The 22,626-nt window shown below is 44.5% G+C and overlaps 1 protein-coding gene across 4 annotated transcripts in view; it reads right to left on the bottom strand.

The window, feature by feature from the left end:
- The window catches only part of RBM6 (RNA binding motif protein 6), a 58,071-nt gene that overhangs the window by 22,488 nt on the left and 12,957 nt on the right, over nt 1-22,626 (bottom strand). For all 4 annotated transcript variants that reach the window (XM_079317256.1, XM_079317257.1, XM_079317258.1 and 1 more), the window contains exon 6: nt 12,816-12,889. In XM_079317256.1, the coding sequence (XP_079173382.1) occupies nt 12,816-12,889 (74 nt within the window). The remainder of the gene's footprint in view (nt 1-12,815; nt 12,890-22,626) is intronic.

Below are 22,626 nucleotides of genomic sequence, written 5' to 3'. Positions count from 1 at the left end.
ACTGGGACCATCCTGGGCCACACAAGCTTCCATATCTCCTTGTTCCCTCCACAGGCCTCCCTTCCTGCCTGGTTATCCAGGCCATTCGTCCTTTAGCAGAAGGTGCCAGTCTGCATCCTTTAAGTACCTTATTTCCACAGACACCCCAGCTAGCCTGCTGAGACACCTCCAGTTTTCTTCCTACGGTTTCTAAATTCCCTGGATACCAGCCATACCCTTTTTAAGCAAGTCCCAGTATCTTTCTACAGCTCACCTCCCCTCACTGATATCCTTTTCGCAAATACACACAGAAATTGCTTTTCAGACTATGCCAGCTCTCTATATTTTAATGCTGAATTTTGAACTCCAATTCAGTTCCAAGTTAGGACTCTCAAAGTGCTTATCTTTTAAACACAGCATTTGCTTTGCTTGTCAGCACTCTCAGCCCTGCTCTGAGAGCACCAAAACGGTGGCACAGGCAAGCGCCCAATTACAGCTGCAGGAGGGATAACAGCAATGTGCCACAGCTGGGGAAAAAACACAATGTGCTCAGGACCTCACATGCTCAAGGGCCTGCTTTGGGCAGCAGGTGATATGAATAGCTTCTGCATTTCACCCTTTAAGTAGATTTCAATACATCTGGAAGTTTTCTTTGATCCAGTGAAGCCAAGGGGACTTTCACCTGCCACTCAAGGCCCTAATGCATCTCTGCCTGGCTAATGCTGACCTCCAGCTTCCCTCACTCCTCTGAAGAGGGCACCTTTGCAGAGCAGCTTATGGGATCACTGGGAAGAAAAGTGGAAAATTTAAAATGAAAGCCTTTCCTTTACAGCATGAAGGAGTCAGAAGAAGATTTCTAGAGTCCAGACAGTGAGGATATGGGGACAACAACTCCAACAGGGACGAGTTCTGTGCTCTGGTGATACTGGCTGTGCTCCCACTCCACAGCTAAAGAGAAGCACGGATGGTTGAGGCCATGTATGTGAGTTTCTTTAACAGCTAGACTTGATTTTAAAGGTCTTTTCCAACCTAAATAATTCTAAGTCAAACACTCACTTTCATGCTCAGAAAAATATCTATCAGGTTGAAACCTCTATTTGAAAAATATACTTAAACTATCAAAACTTAAAGAGTATTTCAATATTTAGTATATTGAGTATCATTACTCATAGATGGATCCCTAGGGAAGGATCCACATGGCTCTACCTGATCACTATTCCTTGACTTATCAAGGGCTACTGCACGGGCAATGTTTGAACAACAACTGCTTCACAGACCCCCTTCTCTCCCATCACAGGGACTTCCTTTCTCTCTCCAAAATACTGCTCTACTGACTGGACATATTTCTCACTATTTTTTTTTTCACATGGCCACCTTTTTCTTCAAAGGTCATCTCATTCCATCTCACTGTTAAACAATATAAAGCTTAAGCACATTAGGACAATGCATTAATCCAATCCAGGACCTTCCTGTGCACCTCCCTCAGGGATACTTTACAATTAGTAATGGCCATAAGGAAGCTGGGAAACAATGAGGAAACACCCAGCACCTTAATCACAGGTTTGAAGCACAAATATCAAAACCCTAAAGAGCAATCCCAATGCAAAATCATGGTGGAAAAGAAATCAGACTGGAAAGCTCTGTCTTAAAGGGGTAAATTTATTCCTAGACAATTCAAGCTATTTAATTAAGTATTTGAAGACCTCACACACAAACAACACATATTCTTCCTGGAGCATGCACCTATGGGATTATACACCAATCCCAACACCTGTATATTGAACAGAACTCAGGGTGCTCTGTGCAGCAGCAAATGTTTGCTAAGAACACACCAACTGTAATGGGGAAGGGAGTGCTCCAGAGGCTCCTTCAGACACACCTCCAAACTCCTGGCAGTGCCTTCTCTGCAGCCAGTGCTCAGGCAAGCTCCCTGCAGGACAGTCTCTCTGCTGAAAGCAAAAGACCCAAAAACCTGGGGAAAAGGAATTACCTCTGAAGAAAAGAGAGTTTTATCCTTAGAGATATAATTTCTCAATATTTCTAAACCCCCAGTCAATGACAAACGTGGGTGTCTGATACTGCCTCCCACAGGATAACAGCCCTGCCATTTGCCACCAGCAGTGCAACACTTACCTGTGTCACCCCAATGATTCCCAGCACATCACTGTGACCTCGAGGTGGCCAATTCCAACAGCTATATCCAGATCCTTAATGGTCACACCTGGACAGAACCTCAAGGCAGCTGGCCCACTTTCAGGCTGGCACCTGTGCAGATTTCTGTGTCTGAACAGATGCTGCCTCCTAAGAGCTCTTCTTGGAAGATTTGGAAAACAGCTGCTTGAACCTCTTGGTCAGCATTTGCCAAGAAACCTGACACAGCATGAAAACAGTTATCCAAGCCCTTTGGAGGGAAATTATTTTTCCCTGCCAGCCTGGCTTGGGTGAAACATAACACTAGTGGGTGTCACAGCTCACTGTGGGACCCAGCACTTCTTCCTTTCTCAGGGCACTGAGGTTTAAGAAGTTCGTTCAGGCAACTGCGCTGCACAAAATCCAGAGGTAAATTCAGATCATTCCTTCCTGGTCAGTTCCCAGAACTGCTGAAGAAAGGAATTCAGTGCCTTATCAGTGTGCAGACAAAGTAAGTCTCCAGGCTCTAAGGCTCTGGTAGCTGACCTCAGCTCTTTGGGAGAGAAAAGCCAGAGAGGTGAGTGTCCAGGACAGCAGTTCCTCTGATAACCCTGACACCAAGGAAGGAAAAGAACACAGTTCCCTGTTGTATCAGAAGTGCCTCAGCATGGCTTAATTACTAAGGGATTGGAAAGGGAAAACAGCACACAGACATCTCTTTAAACTGTCAGATAAACATCACAGTAGTGGGTGGCTCAGGTACTGTCACTTGAACCCCTGTGGGGGATTTAATACCTGGTGGCTCAGGACAGAGACTGGCCCTGCAGATCGAGGGCAGCCAAGCACAGACAGTGCCTGCAGCTCCCTGTGTGCTGCTCACCTCTCTGCAGCAAGCACTGGAGCACCAGAGAGGTGAAGCTTTCAGCTGCTCCTCTTTGAACCAGATGGATCAACCATTTGCCTGTCATTAGGTGTTTGTGAAATTCTCTGGAATTCACTTCTTACATTTAGTGATGTGCCCAGTACACACTGGAAGGAAGAAAAAGAGATGAGCTGAGTTAATTGGAATGGACAGGGAAGGCAGCGGTGGCAGCGGACACACCAGGTCCACATGAACTGGGTACAGAACAACAGCTTGTCAGGGGAAAAAAAATCCAAACCACCTCAGCACTCCTCTCCTATCACAGGTTGTGAAGAATCAATCAGACTTTTAAAAACTTAGGACTATGAACAGTAAAATACCTTAGTCATCATATCATTAATGTACAGCTTTGCACCGTGAGAAAGCTTCTTAGTGAGACTTCACAACCTGGTATTAAGTGTATGAAAATACATCTTGGGATTCTTAAGACTTAAAATTACTTTCTCTGCTAACTCTGCTCCTGAGATCCTTGATGGAAAAGTACATCAAATGTTTGCTTGGGCTTTAAATGCCATCCTGGCTCAAATCTGGTTCATGAAGCCCATTTAAATATATTGCTAATTTCCTGGTTAGACATGGACTGTACATCACAAAAAACTAAGATTTCCCCTGTTGTCTATGAAAACAGAAAATTACTTTCATTCTCTTTTTCTAAAGACAGTTTCAGAGTTTTAAATACTTAAACCTTATGTTTACAGTTTTATAGCTTTGACCTTCATTAAAAATGTAATTCCTTACATGACAAACTTGATTTTAGATCCCTGTCCTTCAGAAGCTGTTTGTTCATCCTGTGGAAGGCATAACTAACTGAACTTACAGGTGGCCTGAAGCTATGGAGGTGCAGGAGGACACTTGGATGTAACATCTGGCAGCTGTCAACACATACACACAGTGCAACAGCACCACAAAATAAACCTTTAGGCAGAATGCTCCTTTACATCTGATAGTTTTTGTTCTGCAGAAGCCAGGAAGAACTTCCCACCTGCCTCCTGTATATCCTTGTACAAAAGAGCTCCAAGATTTTCCCACACAGCCCTTTTCTGGGAGCAATTGTAGCCAGGATTCAGCAAGTTGGTCACACAGAGCTACTGAGATCTGACAGTGCTGTCCCATTCACAGGTTCCCTGATACGATGGAAGATGAAATTCTTTCCCTTATGTGAAAGGATTGGGGAAGTTGGTGCCTTTCCTCAGCAGTGCAGAGGGATTTAGCTTGCCAGCACTCTCAGTGCTCTTCCACCTCATGTGTTTCGTGGTCCTGCACAGATGCAGAATGACAGCAAAACTCCTGATCTTGTAGCACACAGTATTTCTTGTGCTCTGTAGGTATTAAAGCTTTAATAAGAGTCTAGAAGGTGCCCTGTGGCTTGCAGGGGAATGGGGTGGATAATAACTGCATGTCCTCCCGTGTTAAATACCTGTTTCCTTGTTGCCTGTGATTGATGGATAATGACACAATAGCCCACTTAGGCGTGCCGCCCCCATTTTCCACTGTAATCATTTCATTTCTAGACAAGAACATTAACAACCCAGTTACAGTCAAATGGAAACAGAAATTCGCAAATAAAAGTTGCTGACTGCCAGAGCTTTGATCTTGCATCTTCAAACTTGAATCTGAATTTAGTATTTTACCCGCATGAGTCTCACAACCCAAGCAGAAAACAGCAAAAATGCAATGTATTCCTTTTGAATGAACCCCAATTCCAGGTAGTCAAAATTCTGTTATTTAAATTGAAAAGGTTCAATACAAACTCAGCTGGGAAGAAAACAGACAAAAATCCACATCTGACGGCAATTCCAGTTTTCTCTCACTATCAAAAGCGTATATACACAAGAAAGATACATAATTTCTACAGAAGGATAGGCATTTCTTTGAAGAGAAGGAAACAGCGTTTCTGCTTCTTCCTTAACCCCAGGGAGCATGCAGTTTGACATTTTTACCACATCTAGAGTCAACATTTTACCTTCCTGTTCCAGCAATCCAACACCAACAGTGCATCAAGTGATGGAAAAGCAACTGCTGCTAAGATAGCACAAAAGCATGAACGAACAGTTCTGAGGCTGAAGCTCACAACAACGACTCATCAAGTGAAAACTGCAACATTTTGGAGTGCTCCCACTTATCAAAACAGTCCAGATGGAGTCCTAGAGCTATAATCTGGCTCATATGCTTGTAATACATAAATATCTGGTGTTCCCCTCGACATTACTGGAATTGGGCTGAGGACTCATTGGACTCAGCCCAACAATTTATGTCACCTCATTCTCAGTGACGGGTCCTGTGCAAACCATTATGGCAAAACTGTGATAGAAAATGGTCTCACTCTGGAAATGAAAGTTGTGGCGCATTCATGACTGAACCCAGACATTTCCCTCTCACTGCCTGCTCATCTCCCTTAAGACACTTCAGTCGTATCATCAGCACCGTCCACTTCTAAGAGTACAGAGGGAATTTCTGAGAGGGCAGCTGCAGTTTGGTTAGTCACCAGCTTACTTAAAGGATGACTTCAAAAGCATCAAAGCAAATTAGTGCCATGAGTCCTACTACTTTCATATAAGAGCTTGATCAAGGGATTTTACATCCTAATCCAAAATCCCCTTCTGACCATATACACAGTCTATCAACTGCAGTACCACACAATCTGTCCTACCCCTGATTTACCATGTTCCTTTGAAGCACTCTGAGGCTGTAAGGTGCATACCTTCCAAATGGTTACACAGGGATATATTTAGTTTCTCCAGCTCTTCACGGAAAATCTACTAATGATGAATGCAAACAATACAAAATGTACAGTCTGTGAGAAAGATCACAGCAATAAATCACTGCTCTTTGTTTTAAGGTGAAGCTGCACCTATGCATAGCATATATAGCATAATCTATGACTAAGATTTCCCCACCGGCGCACAATTATTCCATTAACACATTAGGAGGAGAAACCTGACAGCTACAGAGACAGGGTGCCATCTGTATCCTGCCCATGCATCCAAAGATTACTTCAAATCTTTCCTAGCTCAAGGCAAGATCTCACCTAGAAACGAATTCAAAGGATGAGTGTTCCAGATGCCTCATCACTCAGGAAAATGCTTTGCCTACTGAAAATGACCAAACCAAAGCTATTTCTTAGGGAATGCTCTGCCAATGAGTTCTCTACAATACAACTTTTGCCCTATGGAAGGGGCAGAAGCAGACTCACACACAGTACACACTGCACATTGCGTGCACAAGCAGAAGTTTTCAAGTACCCACATTTTTACAACATCAGTGCTGGGTGTGCCCAAAGGTCCGGCTGTCCCAGGGTGATTCCTCACTTTGAGCCACCAGTGCTGGGAATATCCAACATTTTCCTTCCCAGCAGCTGTGAGTGATGCAGCACAAGTACTGATATATCAGATCACACAGCCAATCAACCAGAGAGGACTGGACACCTGTCTTGTCAATCACTCACAGATCAAGTCATTTAAACAAATTTCAGGAAATCACAATTATTCCCTCCAGCTCCTGACATTGTAAACAGACCATCCCATCCAACAGATAACAATTGATTAAGAAGGCATTCACAAGCTATAGGGAAGGAATGGTTATTTCAGAGTTACATCATCACAAAGATTTGTTATTGTCAATGGGAAAAAAATTCCAACAAACTCATCACCAGAACAGAAATGCAGGGGCCAGGAGGGAGAGCAGTTTCATTTTAGAGAAGGGTAAGGAGTGATGCTTTATGTGAAACAACCTATTTATACAGCAGCCCAAGCCAACCTCAGCACACAGAATAAATAATTCTTTAATATACAGCAATATTTGAGTCCTGAGATAACCCTGCTGGGCAACACATCCCCAGCAGCATCACAGATACTGAGGAAGTTCCACTTAAGCATGTGCTGCATGCTCCAGCCAGTTCACCCTGAAGCTGTCCTCTGGGACAATTCCACTGCAGAGCAGCACTTTAGCAGCAGCAAACACATACAGACCCCACCACACGGGTAAGGTGAGGCTGAAGGAAAAAGGAGGACAGGATTTTGGAATACAGGCAGGGAGGTGGAGGAACATGGCAAGCTGGGAATCACACAAGGAGAGCAAGAAGATGCAGCTTCACAACTCTTCTATTGAAAAATGAACTTATTTTAAAACACATTGTAGCATGGTTTGCTTCTTGAGGCAAGGCAGGACAGAGCTGCCAAGAAGAAGGTTGCAGTTTTTTTATCTGGGTAGGGCTGGAGAAAACACACTGGTGGGAAGCTACCATTGGCTGAAAGGAAGAGTGTGTGAAGTCTCTGGCAGAGAATCTCTTTACAACCTTCTGTGCCAAGGGAAGAGGGACTAAGAGGATTCACATGGCTTGGAGAGCTGAGATGACAGAGATGTTGAGAAGACAGAAGAGAAAAAGGTCCAGAAAAATATTTTTGGTACTTTTTGGCAGTTACATTTTACAACAAAAGCCACCCTTCTCTGCACATGGAAGGTCGTTGCAGCACACAGACATTAAGCCAGTCCTTCCAAACAGACAGTGCATCTATCACAGCTTCCTTGAAGGATACACACATGTACACCCACACACCCAGCCCTGTCACAGGTCACTGCAGGCAGATCCAAATGCTTATTCACAGGCAAGTGTCTGTCCTCCAAGCTCCAGGAGCTTCCCACTGCAGGATTCCATACAGATCTCAAAAGCTTACAACTCCAGTTAAATGCTGGTATGATGCAGTGATTAGTGAAACACAAGAGGGAATAAAAAAATGATTGACTCAACATGTCAAGCCCCTGTGATGTAAAACCAGGGTGAACTCGTGACAAGGTCACACACTGAATCAGATACAAAAAAAACCCAAATCAGCTTTGCTGCCCGGAAATCCACTCATCCACGAGCCTTTGGAGAGAACTTTCCATAGGTCAGGCGGCTCATAAAAATTCCTCCACAATGTGCATGTTTCACAAACCATTAGGATGTTTACAGAAGAAACTGCCTAGGTTTACAAGCCTTTCCCTCATTCAAAGTGGAAGACTCCAAAAGCAGATTCTAGAAATCTACACAGTCAAAAGCAGGACAGGCTTTATGGGGGTGAGGGAGAGCAGGGGAAAAGGAGGTGTGCTAATGATACAACCTGAGCAAAATTCACACACCTAATATGCAATAAGAAAAGCAGAAGATAATGCCAACTGTGGATCCACAGAGGACAGATTAAAAGCAAGGCCATCTCCAGCACCCTTAGCCTAACACACAAATGGATTTCAGTGTATTTGTGGACATGCCACCACCATCCTCAACTGCAGGTTAAAGCTAAAGAGACAGAGCAACATTGTCAAGGGAATAAATGATGGATACCAGACAGCCCATGAAAATGCATTTGAGGCAGGTGTCATCTTCTATTACAGGGGGAATGTGTCAGATTCTAGGAAAAAAATTCCAGACTCCACAATTCGACACGTTCTACCAAAAGGAAAACAATTAGTTTTGATGCTTGAACACACATTTTCTTCTACAAATTGCAACACACTCCCTGTAACACGGGCTTCAATAAATACTCCAAGGCTACAGGTCACAGGAGAAGTTCCATTCTCAGGATAAGCACATGCTCCTTTTTTATTTAATTGGGAAGCCACACAGAATTGTGGCTTGTTACTGCAAATGTTTTCAGGACAGAAAGTCCTAAACTTTGCCTGTTTGTCACAGCATCTTGTGGATTTTAACACCAACAGCTACAGTGAAAAGCCTGTGAAATCTGATCTGCACCAGAAGCTCTGTTCACACAGAATACAGAAAGGCCCTGCAGTGAATGGATACAGGAGAACAGGCTCAGAGCAGCAGAAACACACAGTTGATGTTTCTAGTTGCACAGGAGTGGGATATGCTCAAGTCAGCACCCACAAAATCCAGTAAGAATCCCTCTTACCCTCTCCAGTATAAAACAAGCAGGGAGTGGAAACACTGGTGTGCTCAAGCTGAACCAGGAGAGCACTGCAGGGAAGCTGTTCTGACAAGTGCCAGCCTCAGTGCAGGAAGGCACCAGAGCAAGTCTCCAACAACCACTCCAGCACATGCCAGGAGACCTGCACCATAATGTACAGTGTATGCATTTTTAAAAGTTCATGCACAGCTCTCCTCTTGCCCTCAGTTTTAAGAGGAGGAAAGGATTACAAAGTTGTTAGTTACTAGCAACAAAAGCTAGGAAATATTCATGCAGCCAGTGTTGCTAAGTTTGAGGTCCAAGCAGATTTGGAGACAATACTCCAGAGTCAGTTGAGACAAGCCATTTGCTCCTGAGCTCAGAAAAGCCCTCTTCCACATGTGTAACAATCAGCTTCATCTCAGTGAAAACAGCAAAATATACAAGCAGCAGAGACAGGCTCTTTCCATTTCTCCACCTCCTGCCCTTATGATACACAGCAGCACACAAAGGGTACTACTTCATCTCCTACCTGATTTTCTCACACCATGTAACATGCTTGTTATGTCTACACATTAAGGAGGAATGCAAAAAGACCCCATACCTGTGGACAAGAACAGCCATGGGGTATATTCCCAAAGCTGCTTCCAAGAAGCCAACCTGGTGCCCTCAGATAGAACACCACCACAGCAGGGGCTACGCCAAAGAAACACCAAATGCCACACCACATCCTTTCAAATATGAGAATAAGGGAGGGGAAATTATTTAGGAGAAATCATGCAACTTAACAGACAGAAACCCCATTTTCCATTCAAAATAACTTTCTCCCCAAAAGAAGAGCAGCTCATGGCAGACAGAAGAGAGGTTTCACACAAGCCAAGTGACAGCCACCATGAAACAAAAGGCCACCAGGAGCATCACCAACCATGAGGCTGCTACAAGGGCTGGATCTAGGCTCTGCACAACAAATCAACAGCTCATCTGCCCTGCTGGGGCAGAGCCCCCACAAAGCCAGGGGGAGAGACAGCACCTGGCACCTCACTCATCCAGGCCTGTGCCCAGAAATTCCACACTGGGAATTACAATGACCCTGCTCATGCATGTTAGGCAGCACCTTGGCACTGGAATAAGTTGCCAGTGCAACAATCAACAAGTCAAAGCAATTAATAAGGAGTCTGTTGTCATTACTTTAGCTGTGACAGTGAATACACATGGAATGAAATTCTCCTGCAAAATTAGGGCAACACAGAATATGGGTGTTTACTTATCACAATATATGTAACAGGAAAGCCCCCTCAAATCTCAGCAGTCACACATACATGCTAAGATTTACTGAATGGAAGGAGTTGAACCTGGTAAATCTGTACTTTGCAAGTCTGGCAATGATCTTAAGTGGGTGCTGGTGTGTGTCAAGTAAAACAAAAAATATCAGAGTGATAAAATATAGGGAGGAAGCAAATTGTTCTTCAGGCAGGGGCAGTTCAACAGGCATTAAACAGCATCAAAAATGCAGTTTTTGCACAAGCTATTTATTTCCAGCCTGCAGATGCCTGAGAAAAAGGCAGGTTAACTAGTGAGGGACCAGCATGTCACTTGCTATTTATGTTCTCACAAGTGACTGAATATGACAGGGACAGTTGATAACCTTCTGAAAATAACTGAACTATCAAAGAATCTGTGTCTTAGCTAACACAGGTTTATGGTTTTGCAGCTTGCAAAAATGCAGACTTTCAGTCTAAGGAGATGATCTTGCAACTCTACCCTGGAAGTCACTGAAGTGGAATATCTACTCTCTAGGGACAATTCATAACTCCCTTTCTGAAGATCTCTATTTGTCTCTTACTGAGAATTTTAAAGTCACCTATTTCCTTTGCAGTATATCAGGTACAAATATTGCTGCCCTTTTTTTTGTGTAATTAGAAGGGTTATTTTTCATGTTCAATCAAAACACTAGACATATTAGACAAGTTAACCTACATGGGGCAATCCAGAAGCTTACAGCTCTCCTAACCAAATGCACATAGCTTGGGTCATCCCAAATCCCACATTTCTAACTTCTCTAATTACTAACTACTGTAACTCTACTGAAACATGAAGATTGGCATAGGGAGGCTTGGGAGATGATCCTTTCCAACCACTCCATCTTCTAGCTTTGCACACACACAGAGCCAGGTATAGCAGGAAGAAAACTGGAAGACTTTCACACGCTGTCTGCTTTTAGCACATCCCAGGTGTGTGTATGGCTGGGACCTCAATTCCTGTCACTAGCAGATAGGGAAGGGAAGCACAGGAAAGAATTTCCCAGCCTAAATCACTGCTGTAAGTGATGCTGGGGAGGTCAGTGTAAGCAGCAGTGGAACACCAGCCACAGTTTCTTCCCATGCATGTGTGTGCAGTGATTTATTGGGTAGGCACTCAATTCAGTTTAAGGATTGGTGCCTACAGGCTCTCTGCTGCAGCAATGGACCAAACCTGATCAAGTTAAAACACCTGCCCAATTCTATATACTCCAAATGGAGAAAGGGCAGAGCAGACATCAACAATCAGAGAGATTCCCAAATTCCCTGATACTTGGGAATTGCTCTTGTATAGGAAGACATTATTTCATGTGAGCAGGATGGTGGAGAGAATATGGAGAGGCACTCGGTTAAAAGCAGTGTCATCTATAATTCTAGATTCCTCAGTGACAACAAAATAAATTGGGAATTGTAGAAACACTGAAGGGCAAATAAAATTTGTCACTGATGGTAAAATAATTAATTCTGGAGCCTTCTCTCTCTCTGCTCCTCACCACCACCTCGGTGGGAATGTGCCAGGCTCTTTCCCAGCAACAGAATTATTTCTGTAAAACATTTTTGTAAGTTGCAATACCTCTGTAACTGAAAATAGAGGCAAATGCAAGTGCTTAGTGGGACCTTTGAAACCCCAGCTGTGAAGACTCATTAACTGTAAGTACATTTTTGCAGATGCACAGCTCTGAATCTGACTCATAACTCACCTCCCATGACGGCAAGACCCAGGATTCAGGTAAAAAGGCTTAAGATAATTGATATGGATTATTACTCAGGCAAATTAGAAGGAAGAAAGCAGCAAAGAGGAGACTTAAGGGATATGGTGAAGGAAAGGGGATCAGAAGTTGGCTCTGGTGAGCTGGTTCATTTGTAGATCCAAGGCATGAGGAGGGCAGTATGAGATGGGAATCTGTGTTTTATCTAACAAATTTTATGCATCTTGCTTTTGTATGAAGACAACAGCTCTAGCTTCAAATACCAGGTCAGAGTAAAGGCCCCTCTTGAATAGTTACTGGAGATTTAATTTTCTCCTTTTAAAGGCTGGAAATGTTCAGGTTTACCAGGCTCAACTGCATGTAAGGGTGTCTGCAGCTCCAGGTTGCCAAAGGACAGGATAGATATGAAGAAGATGCACAACTAAGCATCTCTCCCACACATAAGGCATATGGCAAAGTGGAGCACTCAAGTCACAGCTGACTCAGAGCTGCACATGAGGGTATGCACCTACAGTCACATGTGCATGTGTGTGTGCACCAACAGCGGGGGAAACATTTACTGCCAGCACAGCTCTTCCCAACTGCATTTCAGTGAGTACAGAAACAGCAGGGCCAAAACCTGCAGCAGGAGTCTGTCAGCCACCAGCCTCTGACTGCAGCAGTGTGTTGACACACACCAGGGAGGAGGACAGACCACCTGGTGTCCAGCAGCTCTTTCCTGCTGGCATTTCTAAGCCTGATACAAGATTCTGGTAACAGCAACATTTAAACCGCAGTGTTGTGTATTATACAAGAACAGATCTTCCTTCACAAAAACCTTACTGGCTTTCCACCACCCCACCAAAAAAAAAAAATTAAAAATCTTCTAGCAGCATTGACCGAATTGTAAAGCAACCTGGTTGGCTTCCATGCATCCGATGGCCTCTTCCAAGAGTGAAAACTCCACGCAGACATAGCCATAGTCGTAACCTGGGGACAGCATTTAAATACAGACGGGAGTCATGTTAGTGCCTTGTCATAAAGAAAGCCACATTAAATAATCCATTTCCCTTTCCCTCCAATGACAAGCCCTCTAACCACCACCCCTCTACCTCAGAATGAAAAAGAAAGAAATCAGGGACTAGCTGGATGATGATTAACTGTGCAGTTTACCTTGAATGTTAACAGTAGTGTTCCCACTTTCCCTTACACAACCCAGTGACAGTCACACCCTTTCTTAGGGCAAGAAATTACTGCTTTGCTGTTTGTTTTTTCTAAGTCATAGTGACTTTCCATTGCCAGTTTCACATTTTGTGCTACCTTGGAGGCAGCACTCTCCAAAGTAAGTGTTGATAAATCATTTCCAAGTACTTTGCTGCAGATGTATTTTACACGAACAGCCAGCATTTTAATTGGGCAATATTTCAGAAAAAGCTAACACAATTCCTTTGCCTTTGCTATTTTTCTTTCAACACCTGCTTACTTTTTGAAGTCCAATCCCTTGCATTATGAAAAAGTCCAGCTGAGCAGGAATGAGAACTCCAACTTTCTCATTTTGGTATAGATGTCACTGCACATATAACAAGAAGGTGTGGGAGCTTAAAGTTTAGATTCAAGAACCTTTAGAGCCTTTACTCTTCTCACTCCTTGGAAAGCTGTCATCTCTGTCACTGCAGAAGGGACCCACTGATTTAGTTGTGTACTCCAGTTACCCAATTCTGAAATATTATGTCCCAAAGTAAAGTTCAGTGAGAACACTACATAATCTAAGACCAACTCAAGATCTATCCCTGATGTTGAAACTATCTCCAAGAGCTGGAGCGCTGAGGAACAACCTCAAGTCACAACCTCACCCTCTGTATGTCAAGGCCACCACAATCCAAAACAGTACTTTCCAGATGGTCATGGGCAGAGATGATCATACATGGGCATAAGCAGTGAGAGCTTGGCTCCCTCCTGCTGCTGCTCTTTTGGCTGGTTTGGAGCGAGACAAAGGCTGGTCTACATATGATTTGTGTCATTTTAGGCACCTAGCTGTCCTGGTGTGGAGTTCATCTTCCCTCCTACTAAAGATGCACATCTCAACTCTGGTATTGGTATTATCAACCCAGTACATATCTGGTTCCTACTGCTTCAGCCCCTCACCTTCCATGAAAGGATAATTCCATGCATGCTTCTCTCAGGCAAGGCATTCCAGCATCCTGAAAAACAGCCCCATCTCCCTCAAGCCTATGCCTAAGAACATTTGCTGCACATTCTAGTTTTCCCTTCTCTCCCACTTACCCGTCTTTGTACTTTACCACATCAAAGACAGGACCACACAAAACTATTTCATCATCAAATCCTGCTGATTTTTTATCTTTTTTTTTTTTTTTCTGGGAGCTCTCTGCATGCTGCTCTAACAATACAAACCTGACATTGCACCTTTGCCTCTAATAACAAGACTCCAATTTGGATCCAGCACCTTTTCCACCACACAGAGGAATTTATTCCCCTTTCTGATATTATTTTAGCCAATACAATTACGCTAAATGGAAATTTATCAAACTGTGTGCTGTTCAGCTCAGTGGAAGATGCAGTCCAGCAGCACAACATCTGTGGTGGAAGGCAGCTAAAGCCACTTGATACTCTTACATCAAGTGGGCACCTGGAACTAGAGGTGTGGTTTCAGCTGGCAGGATTGGCAGAACCAAACTGATCCAGCTGTTCCCATAGCATCCATTCTGCTCTGCAGTACAGTCACACCAGATCATATTTTGAAAATGAAGGAGTACTCCTCTCTGCAGAAGGCAGCTGCTCTCCAGAAGCAGTGCTGCCCCTTGCTGGGAGACTGTTCCGCATTCTGGGCAGACATCTCTGCTACTCTATGCACAGTGTGCAGCCTCACATGGTACATTTTAAAGTCTTACTCAAATCCAGAACTCTGGAGCCACTTCTTTCCCTTCTCTTTAGAAAAGGTCTGCATGAATTATATTTGTCAGTCCATAAGGCTCCTGATTCCCCCTCAGACAGGATTTTTGAAAGCTGCTGTAATCAGCAAGGCAAAATCAGAGCACTATCTTACTTCATGAGGTGTAGGAGACCTCATGAGGGACACAAAGCAAGATTGCAGAAGTTTTCATTCTATTCACACTGCAGTAAGAGGACACTTATATCCCAGTCCTCATGGTAGGAATGAGTAGTTTAGACATGGATTTAAACCAGCATGACACAATAGAGTGCAAGGCTGAACGTTATACAGAGATAGAAAAGCTCAGATGCTTGGAAGAATGTATGCCAGAGTATCATTCCAAGCATTACATGGAGACAGTTAAGGGGAAGCCCAGCACATTTCTCCTTCTGCACTTTCCCCACCTCCGCCCTCCCCCACCAAACTCGTAAACATAGCAGCAATAACATGTACAAAGCCAATAACTGTGGGCCCCAGATCCTGCCAAAATGCAGCTCCAGGCCAGTCGTACGGCTCTTGTGCTCGGCTCGCAGAGGGACGCAGTGTTCTGGAATACACTACAAGCTGTCCCTGCACAGACAGCACCAAAGTGGTGATGCAAGAAGAGAGCAGCCTGGAGCCACTTGCTGAAAACCACTGCTGAAGATGTGTGGGGGCTTGACACTTTTCCCCTCCCCCAGATCCAGAGCTTTGCATGGATGTGACAAGCACGGTCAGGATGTGAGAACTACGGAGTAACATCAGCCTTGGGCAGCACGCCACCCCTGCTCTGCCCCCCTGCCCTCAGCTCCTCCAGAGCATCCTTCCATTTTAGAACATGGCAGGGAGGCAACTGAAATGGAAGCCTGTGGAACAATGGTACCACACCTTCAAACCACAACAGCTGCTGATTTTTCCACCATCTGCAACAACCATATTACCCAGAGAACAACTCTTGAAACACAACCAAGTGGCTCAAGGCTGGTTCTTAAAGAGGAGCAACTACAGAGGCTCCTGCCACCAACCATTGCTGTGCCTCTTTCCTGCCTCCTCCACAGGGCTGGTCCAGCGCTGTGTAGCAGCTGCTGAGTTTGGATATTTTTGTTTCCGAAGCCTTCACACAGTTTGCCTGTCAGAATGCCAACCATTTAGGTGCTGTAAGCAGAAGCAGGGCATGGGATTTTGATGGAAGAATAGAGCCAGGCACCTAATGGCAGGAAGGCATTCCAGATTAAGCAGTGCTCCCTTGAGAGTGAGAGTTCTTGGACACCCTCTGGTACTCTTCAGGTCATAGCAGTAAAACCAAAGCAATCAAACCAGCAAAGCAAAACCACTGCTGAAGAACAGTGCAAGGTGTTTTTAATCAAAGAGGCCTAACTTCACATACAAGGTTTCACATGAAGATATAAATCCTGGTTTCTTCACCTATTGAGTAGTATGATACTACAGTTTCAGGCCCACAAGAAATCAGAATGCAGTAATGACTTGCAGAAGTATATATGATCAACATAAACTCTGTCAAAATGGAAAGAAATCCTTGTGTGGTGTTTCCCCCGCACAAACTCTGAGCACGCTGCAGCACAGCTGCACTGTCCAAATGATCTCTCCAACAGAAACACTTGAATTTGCCCGGATTTTGGCCCTAGCATAGCCATAAAACATGCATGTCCTCATCTCCCCCCTGTTTTAGGTCAACAGTGTAAAAGGACTCTTGTACCTTATTTAGCTACTTCCTTTCAGCTGTGCAAGTCTACAGTACCACAGGCTGTGTACGACGGATGAAATCAGAATGCAAGGAGAGCATGCACAAAGATTGCAGAGGACTTCTGCTCTCCCTTAAGTGCTTCTATGTATACACAATCCTTTACGGACGCTCCCAAAGCATGCTCGGCTGTCTTCTGCACTGAAAATGGCACAAATGCTTAATACTGAGGAGTAAGGACACATTTAGAGCTCCAGGAAGCAGCTCTGCAAGCATTGGAATAAAGAACATTCTGCCTCTGAAACAGACGTGTTTTAGCAAAGTGAATTTTGACAGCAAATGGAGGGTCCCTGCTAGCATGCAATGGTTTGGCTAAAAATCCTGAAAGCCTGCCTTAAAATTACTGTTCTTTGGCTCCAGATATAGAGATCAAAGACTTGAGATTTAAAATAAGTCTTGTCTCTATACAGACACAGTTTCTACTGAACAACTGACACATAGTAATGTGCTACTTCACCATAGTTTGTTATATCAAAGATCTAAATAAAGGAAAACCATAATGTTGTTCTCATAGAGGCTGTAAGCAGTGTGAAGACAAAAAAAAAAAATCTCTGGAGTTTTAGAAGACCAAACTAAAAGATCCTGTAGTGACAGCAGCCCTGTCTGTGCCAAAGCAAAGATAGCTTTGGAAAGAAGGCAGGATGGCAACATGACAAACGCATCCAATCCAACAGGCAACCCAGCTTCTTGATTCTAGAAACAAGTGTGCAGTCAGTCATGCTCCTGCACAACCCCAACAAGTGTAAGGCATTAGGTCACCTCACATCCATGGGGAACCATAACCTGCCTCTGCAAAAACAACTCTGACAAACCCCCTGTGTGCTGCTCTGGTGCAACACAAAGATTCTTCTCCTCCGAGACTGGAAGAAGTTCATCTCTGATCAAAGTAACTCCATGTAGCAGCTCACCAAAGGACACCACACTAACCTGGGCACCTGGGCCACCTGCCAGCATGGTGGAGGTCCCTGCATCTGCCAGGTGGGGCCAAGAAGCCTCAGGGCAGATGGATGCAATGCAGTCTCCATAGGCAGAAAGCTTCCCCACCATCCCAACAACAGTTCACTTGTGTTTTTCCCCTAGGATAAGACAGAACTATGACAGAAGAAAAGCATTTGCAGTTCTGGGGAACTTCTAGGACTCAGAGAGATGGCACATTAAAGCAGAGCCATGGCCAGCAGCTGAAGCAGGAGATTCTTGCTGCTTGCTCCCTCCAGAGACAGCTTGGCAGAGCAGGGTGCAGTGGGGAAACGCTCCACAGAGTTTCACCCACACTAGAGAAGAAAGTTCTATTGCTCCAAGGGCAGCTACAGCATAAAGTATGGAGTGACTAAAGGACTTCCACATCCCTAAGGGAATCTGAGGTCTCACACTGACCTTTGGGGAACTCAAGTAAAGTAGACAGGGACTGTGCAGCCTGTTCTCAGAGAATCTGCCATTCTGTGGTTGAAAGGAACCTCTACCTCATGAGTGGGAGATGTTTCAATATGCCCATGATCCCATGCACAAGATTCACCTGTTTCTTCCAAAGAAAGATGCTGATGCAATTCATCCATACCAGAGTGAATAATACTGGAGAACACAGGGCTTTCTCTGGATCTTTGTGCTATTACATTGGGCTACTATTAGGAGGCATCATACACTCAATGATTCCAAGAAAACAGGAGCTCCTGGACATGCTCAGGAATAGCTGTACCTGCGCTTACACTGTCTTTGCAGTGAGGATGGGCACCAGAACAGTGCCTTCTGTGGCAGGTAGAGGAAATAAATCTGTCTAACCAATCTGAAAATCTGGAGGGCACCTGCTGGAACCCTTGAAACTGAGGGGTTTGGGCTTTCTGTACTGACAGGCACTACCTCCCAGGAGAATACTTCTTTTGACCTGAGGCCATGGAGAAGGCTTCAAAAATTGAACAATAGAATTGGGCTCACTAGTGTATAGTTTGAATAGAAGTGTTTAATGTCACATGGTGGAAAACTTAGAATTTAGGGTTTTAGAATACAGTAATATACAGAAAGAAAAATTGAGGTTTTAGGGTGGAGATTTCTTTCTTCTTCACGGGACTAGATGGTATTTTGTGTGACTGGATGGAGGAGTTTGCATTGCAGGTCACAGGTGATTAGTTATTAAGTTAAAAATAATTTAGGTAACTATTCTTAATTGGACAACTGGCCCTTAAAAAGCCTTGTAGAAAGAGATATGTTGCCATTTTTTAGCTTGCCAGCTAGAAGTGCTGTAGAACTCACTGTAACAGATAAGAATTAATAAATATCTGAGTCCAAACAAGAAATACTGTCTCTCAAGCTTTTAATCCCAACTCTGGCAAAAAAAAAAAAAAAAAGAAAATAAAAGGCAATTGGCACCCCACAGCACAGCAGGGACAGCACCAATCTATCTATGCTACCACAGAAGCCAAAATCATGAGCTCTCTCAATACCAGCTGGTGGATTCTGAGCATCCATAAATTTGTCAGATCTCTTTACTGCACACATAAATTGGTCTTCAGAGCTACTAAAGCTGAAGAGCTGTACTAGAATAAACAGGACAACCTGCAACAAGCCATATCCCCAATCCCTTTCAAAGTCTAAGCATTTACAAGCCACACCTGCTGCTGGGAAAAGGCCTGTCACTTCCTGCTGTACCTCTGTGTAAAAAAAGTACACTCTTACTCATTCTGACAGAGAACATCACTGAAACCACAGGAAATGAAACAGAGCTGTATTCTGAAAGGTAGAGCACTACAGTCCATCCTCCTCCCTCCACCCTGGAGAACAAGACACAGAAAGGACCTGCCTGAGACACCCTTAAGGCAGACACCAGCAGCTCCATAAACTACAGAAACTACTACAGTCAGAGCCCCAAATGGCTTTCAATCCTCCCTGGCACAAGGAGGATAGTTTATCCACCAGCACAAAGGAGAGGAGTGAAAAAACCCCAATGCTAAGATTGTACACACTCTAGTTTACCAAAGACAAAGTATTGCATTTGTTTGTATAGAAACCTGGAATCTGAGGAAGGTTGGGGCTTTCACTAAACTTCATAAGAGAAGACTGTGAGCTGCATACCTAGGAAGGTGTTCCATCCAGGAACTTGGTTTTAAAGTGCTGCTAATGTGAACCTGGTCCCCAGGATATATAACTTGTCATCTCAGCACAAAGTAATCAAGGTAATGTCAGCACACTATGCAGCCTTGAAGTTTTGCTCCAGAGAAGCAAAAGGAATGAGCAACTCTGTAAAAATGGATTCTGCATGTCAAAAAGGCTGTGAGCATGTTTAATGGATGGATGTTGCCTTTTTGGAATAGGCCTCATAACCCTGAACCAAGGTTGATCACTATCACAAACACTGACTTAGACCAGATTTGTACTTCCTATTTCCTAAGCCACCACATCACAGATGAGGAAAGAAGAGCAAAGAACACCTTTTGCTTCCAAGAGACAATACACTAGTGCCCTGAAACTAAGCAAGGCAAGCCAAAAGCCTACTGCCCACACAGCTGGGAAAACTGGCAAGGACTGCTATTGATGACCATGGACTAATTCCAGCTAAATGTATTTTTTGGCTTTTGGCAGGCTATCTGGGTTACAAGCTAGAATCAATTGGTTCAGGCACATCAGTGCTGCAGATATTTCTGCAAGGGCTGGCAGGTGACCCCTGCTGTCTGCAGAACTCTGCTGATGACTAGGGGATCTGACCACGCCTCAAGGGGAAACTCCTCCTGTGCTACAGCATCTCCTGAGCTCAGGGGTGGTCACCTCAGCTCCCAGCAAGGACCTGAGGTCTGCATGTCTGAGTCATGGCTCATGCAGCAGAGTGGGCCACACAACCTTCAGTGTGCAAAGCACTAAGCACAGCCACAGATTATTCATCCTATGGTGCATCAGCACCAGCCTTGATGGTGAGCCAAGCTGTCCTCTGTATAATTAGCACAACAGGCCAGATGCCCCTCTGCACCACAGCATGTGCTAGAGACATCCCACAGCAACCCACAGCATATGCTTCGTACCAAACCCAAGAATCTAAATCCTTGTGGGACCTGGTCCTCATCTAACTCCAGAGGGTTGGTGCCAAGCCAACCTCTATATGGGGAAGCCACTGGCTCACCACAAATTCACCCTTTAGAGGGGTTCCCCCAAGAGCACTGCATTCCTCCAGAAAGGAAACAAAAAGGTTTCCATTTGGCACAGGTCCAGAAACACTCCCTCCCCCTGCAGAGGGGCAGCTCACCTCTCCAGTCCTACCTAAGGCTGGGAGCTGCAGAACAATGGCACCTGTGGCAGGAGCAGCATCTTGCCAGCATTGCTGACCTCCAAGAGCAGCCCTACCCAAGCACTACACCCAGCAAGGAAGCTAAAACCCTGTTATATGTGGGCCTGACAAATGCACAACCGTGTCTGCCTCAAGGCAAAGGTGATCTCACTGCCTTGGAATGCACTGCAGCCATGGAAAATAGAGAACTTATCCCTACTGAGAACAGGTGAACCAATTTAATAAAAAAAAAAAAATCTGCACCAATTTTTCCATCATGAGCTGGAAACTTCTGGACCCTTAGATTATGAGTTTCAGTAAAATATAACACTGAAAAATACAATTCTGAATTCCAGAGGCTTCCTGATATATTCCTGAAACCAATGATTCACTGTTGTGATATACAGGATAGACTGCACTCGGAGAGAAAAAAAAAAGCAGCACCTTTTAAAGATTTATCTAAGGGGCTTATTAATATTTAACAGGGCACCAATGCAGCAGAGCTTAGAGAGAACAAGCAAGATAATCCAGTTTCTTGTAGGACTTGGCCGAGGGAATTTTACATTTAACACAGGGAGAGATAAGGGAAGCAGTTCCAAGCACCACATAAGGGGCTGGTGTGGAGAAATAGAACATGAATGATAGGGCAAGAAGGTGGCTGAGCAAGCAATAAAACACATTTAGTGGCAATAATACTTGCTAAAACAAAAGCTTTTCAAAATGGAGCAGGCAGTTGCCATAAAGCAGCTCATGTTTTCAAGTGACATTTCTTGGGTGCTCCCCCACCACAGGAAGGAGATTGTCCTTCAGCATCAGCCACCTGTATCCATGTGGACACTGCTCTAGCCCCAAGCATTACTGCTGCTCAGGAAGCTTCTACCTGCTCCAGGCATTCCTGTTCCGTGGGTGCTTTGCTCCTCAGGGGTGCTGTATTGTGTTCCCACATATCCACCCAGGGCTCAAAAGTGAGTATTTGAAAGGGTCAGAATAGGGCTAAAAAACCCAAATCTCCCAGTTTCTGAAGTGCTGCATTAATTTAGAGAGTACATAAAGGGGCTGGGGTAGATCTCACTGCTCCTGCTGACTAGAATCCAGCTCACCTCATCCCTCCAGGTCCATTTCAGAGCTGCTCTCCACCCTAGTGAAAGAGTCCAATCTCCACCAAGCTCTACCAGCCCAGCAAAAATTTCTCTCAGCTCCCCAGATGGGCTTATGGAGTGAACTAGAAAAGTCTTGTGGGCTGCCAGCCATTTCTCAGGCTTACTTTCCCTGAACAGCTTTCACAGCTGCTGGTACCAACACTAACACGAATCCTGGTTGGAAAACACATGTTCCAAGCTTGTCCCACTGCATGCTGCATCCAGAAGAACAATTTGAACAGAAGGCTCAGAATGTGCCTTGTGCTTTCACTTATTACTTTGGACACCACTGCAGTGTATTTTAAGATAAGCAGCCCTTTAAGATAAGGCTGGCTCCATGTGGTTCCTTCTCCAGGGCACACGTGTGTGACTCAGCCAGAGTTCTGTGCATATCAGACCCTCAAGATGAGATCTGAGGCTTATGCCTGACATTAGTCAGGGAAGTAGAAATAAAGCCTGATGAGAATCAGGCAGGAGGTAAGTTTAAAATATTATCAAAATCAAAACTAGGGCAATGTGTGTTCATGTTGGACTCCTCAAAGGTCAAAAGGTATCAGCTTCAAGTTCCTGGCAGTCAGCGCAGTGGCAGGAGCACGGACAGTAACAGGAGGAGGAGAGACCCCATACCATGAGCAGCCAGTGTTGTCCCAC

This window comes from Erithacus rubecula (assembly GCF_903797595.1).
Source record: "Erithacus rubecula genome assembly, chromosome: 13".
In the NCBI taxonomy this organism is placed as follows: Eukaryota; Metazoa; Chordata; class Aves; order Passeriformes; family Muscicapidae; genus Erithacus; species Erithacus rubecula.
Note: the sequence above shows the minus strand (reverse complement) of the source record. Positions and strands in the feature narration are given on the sequence as shown.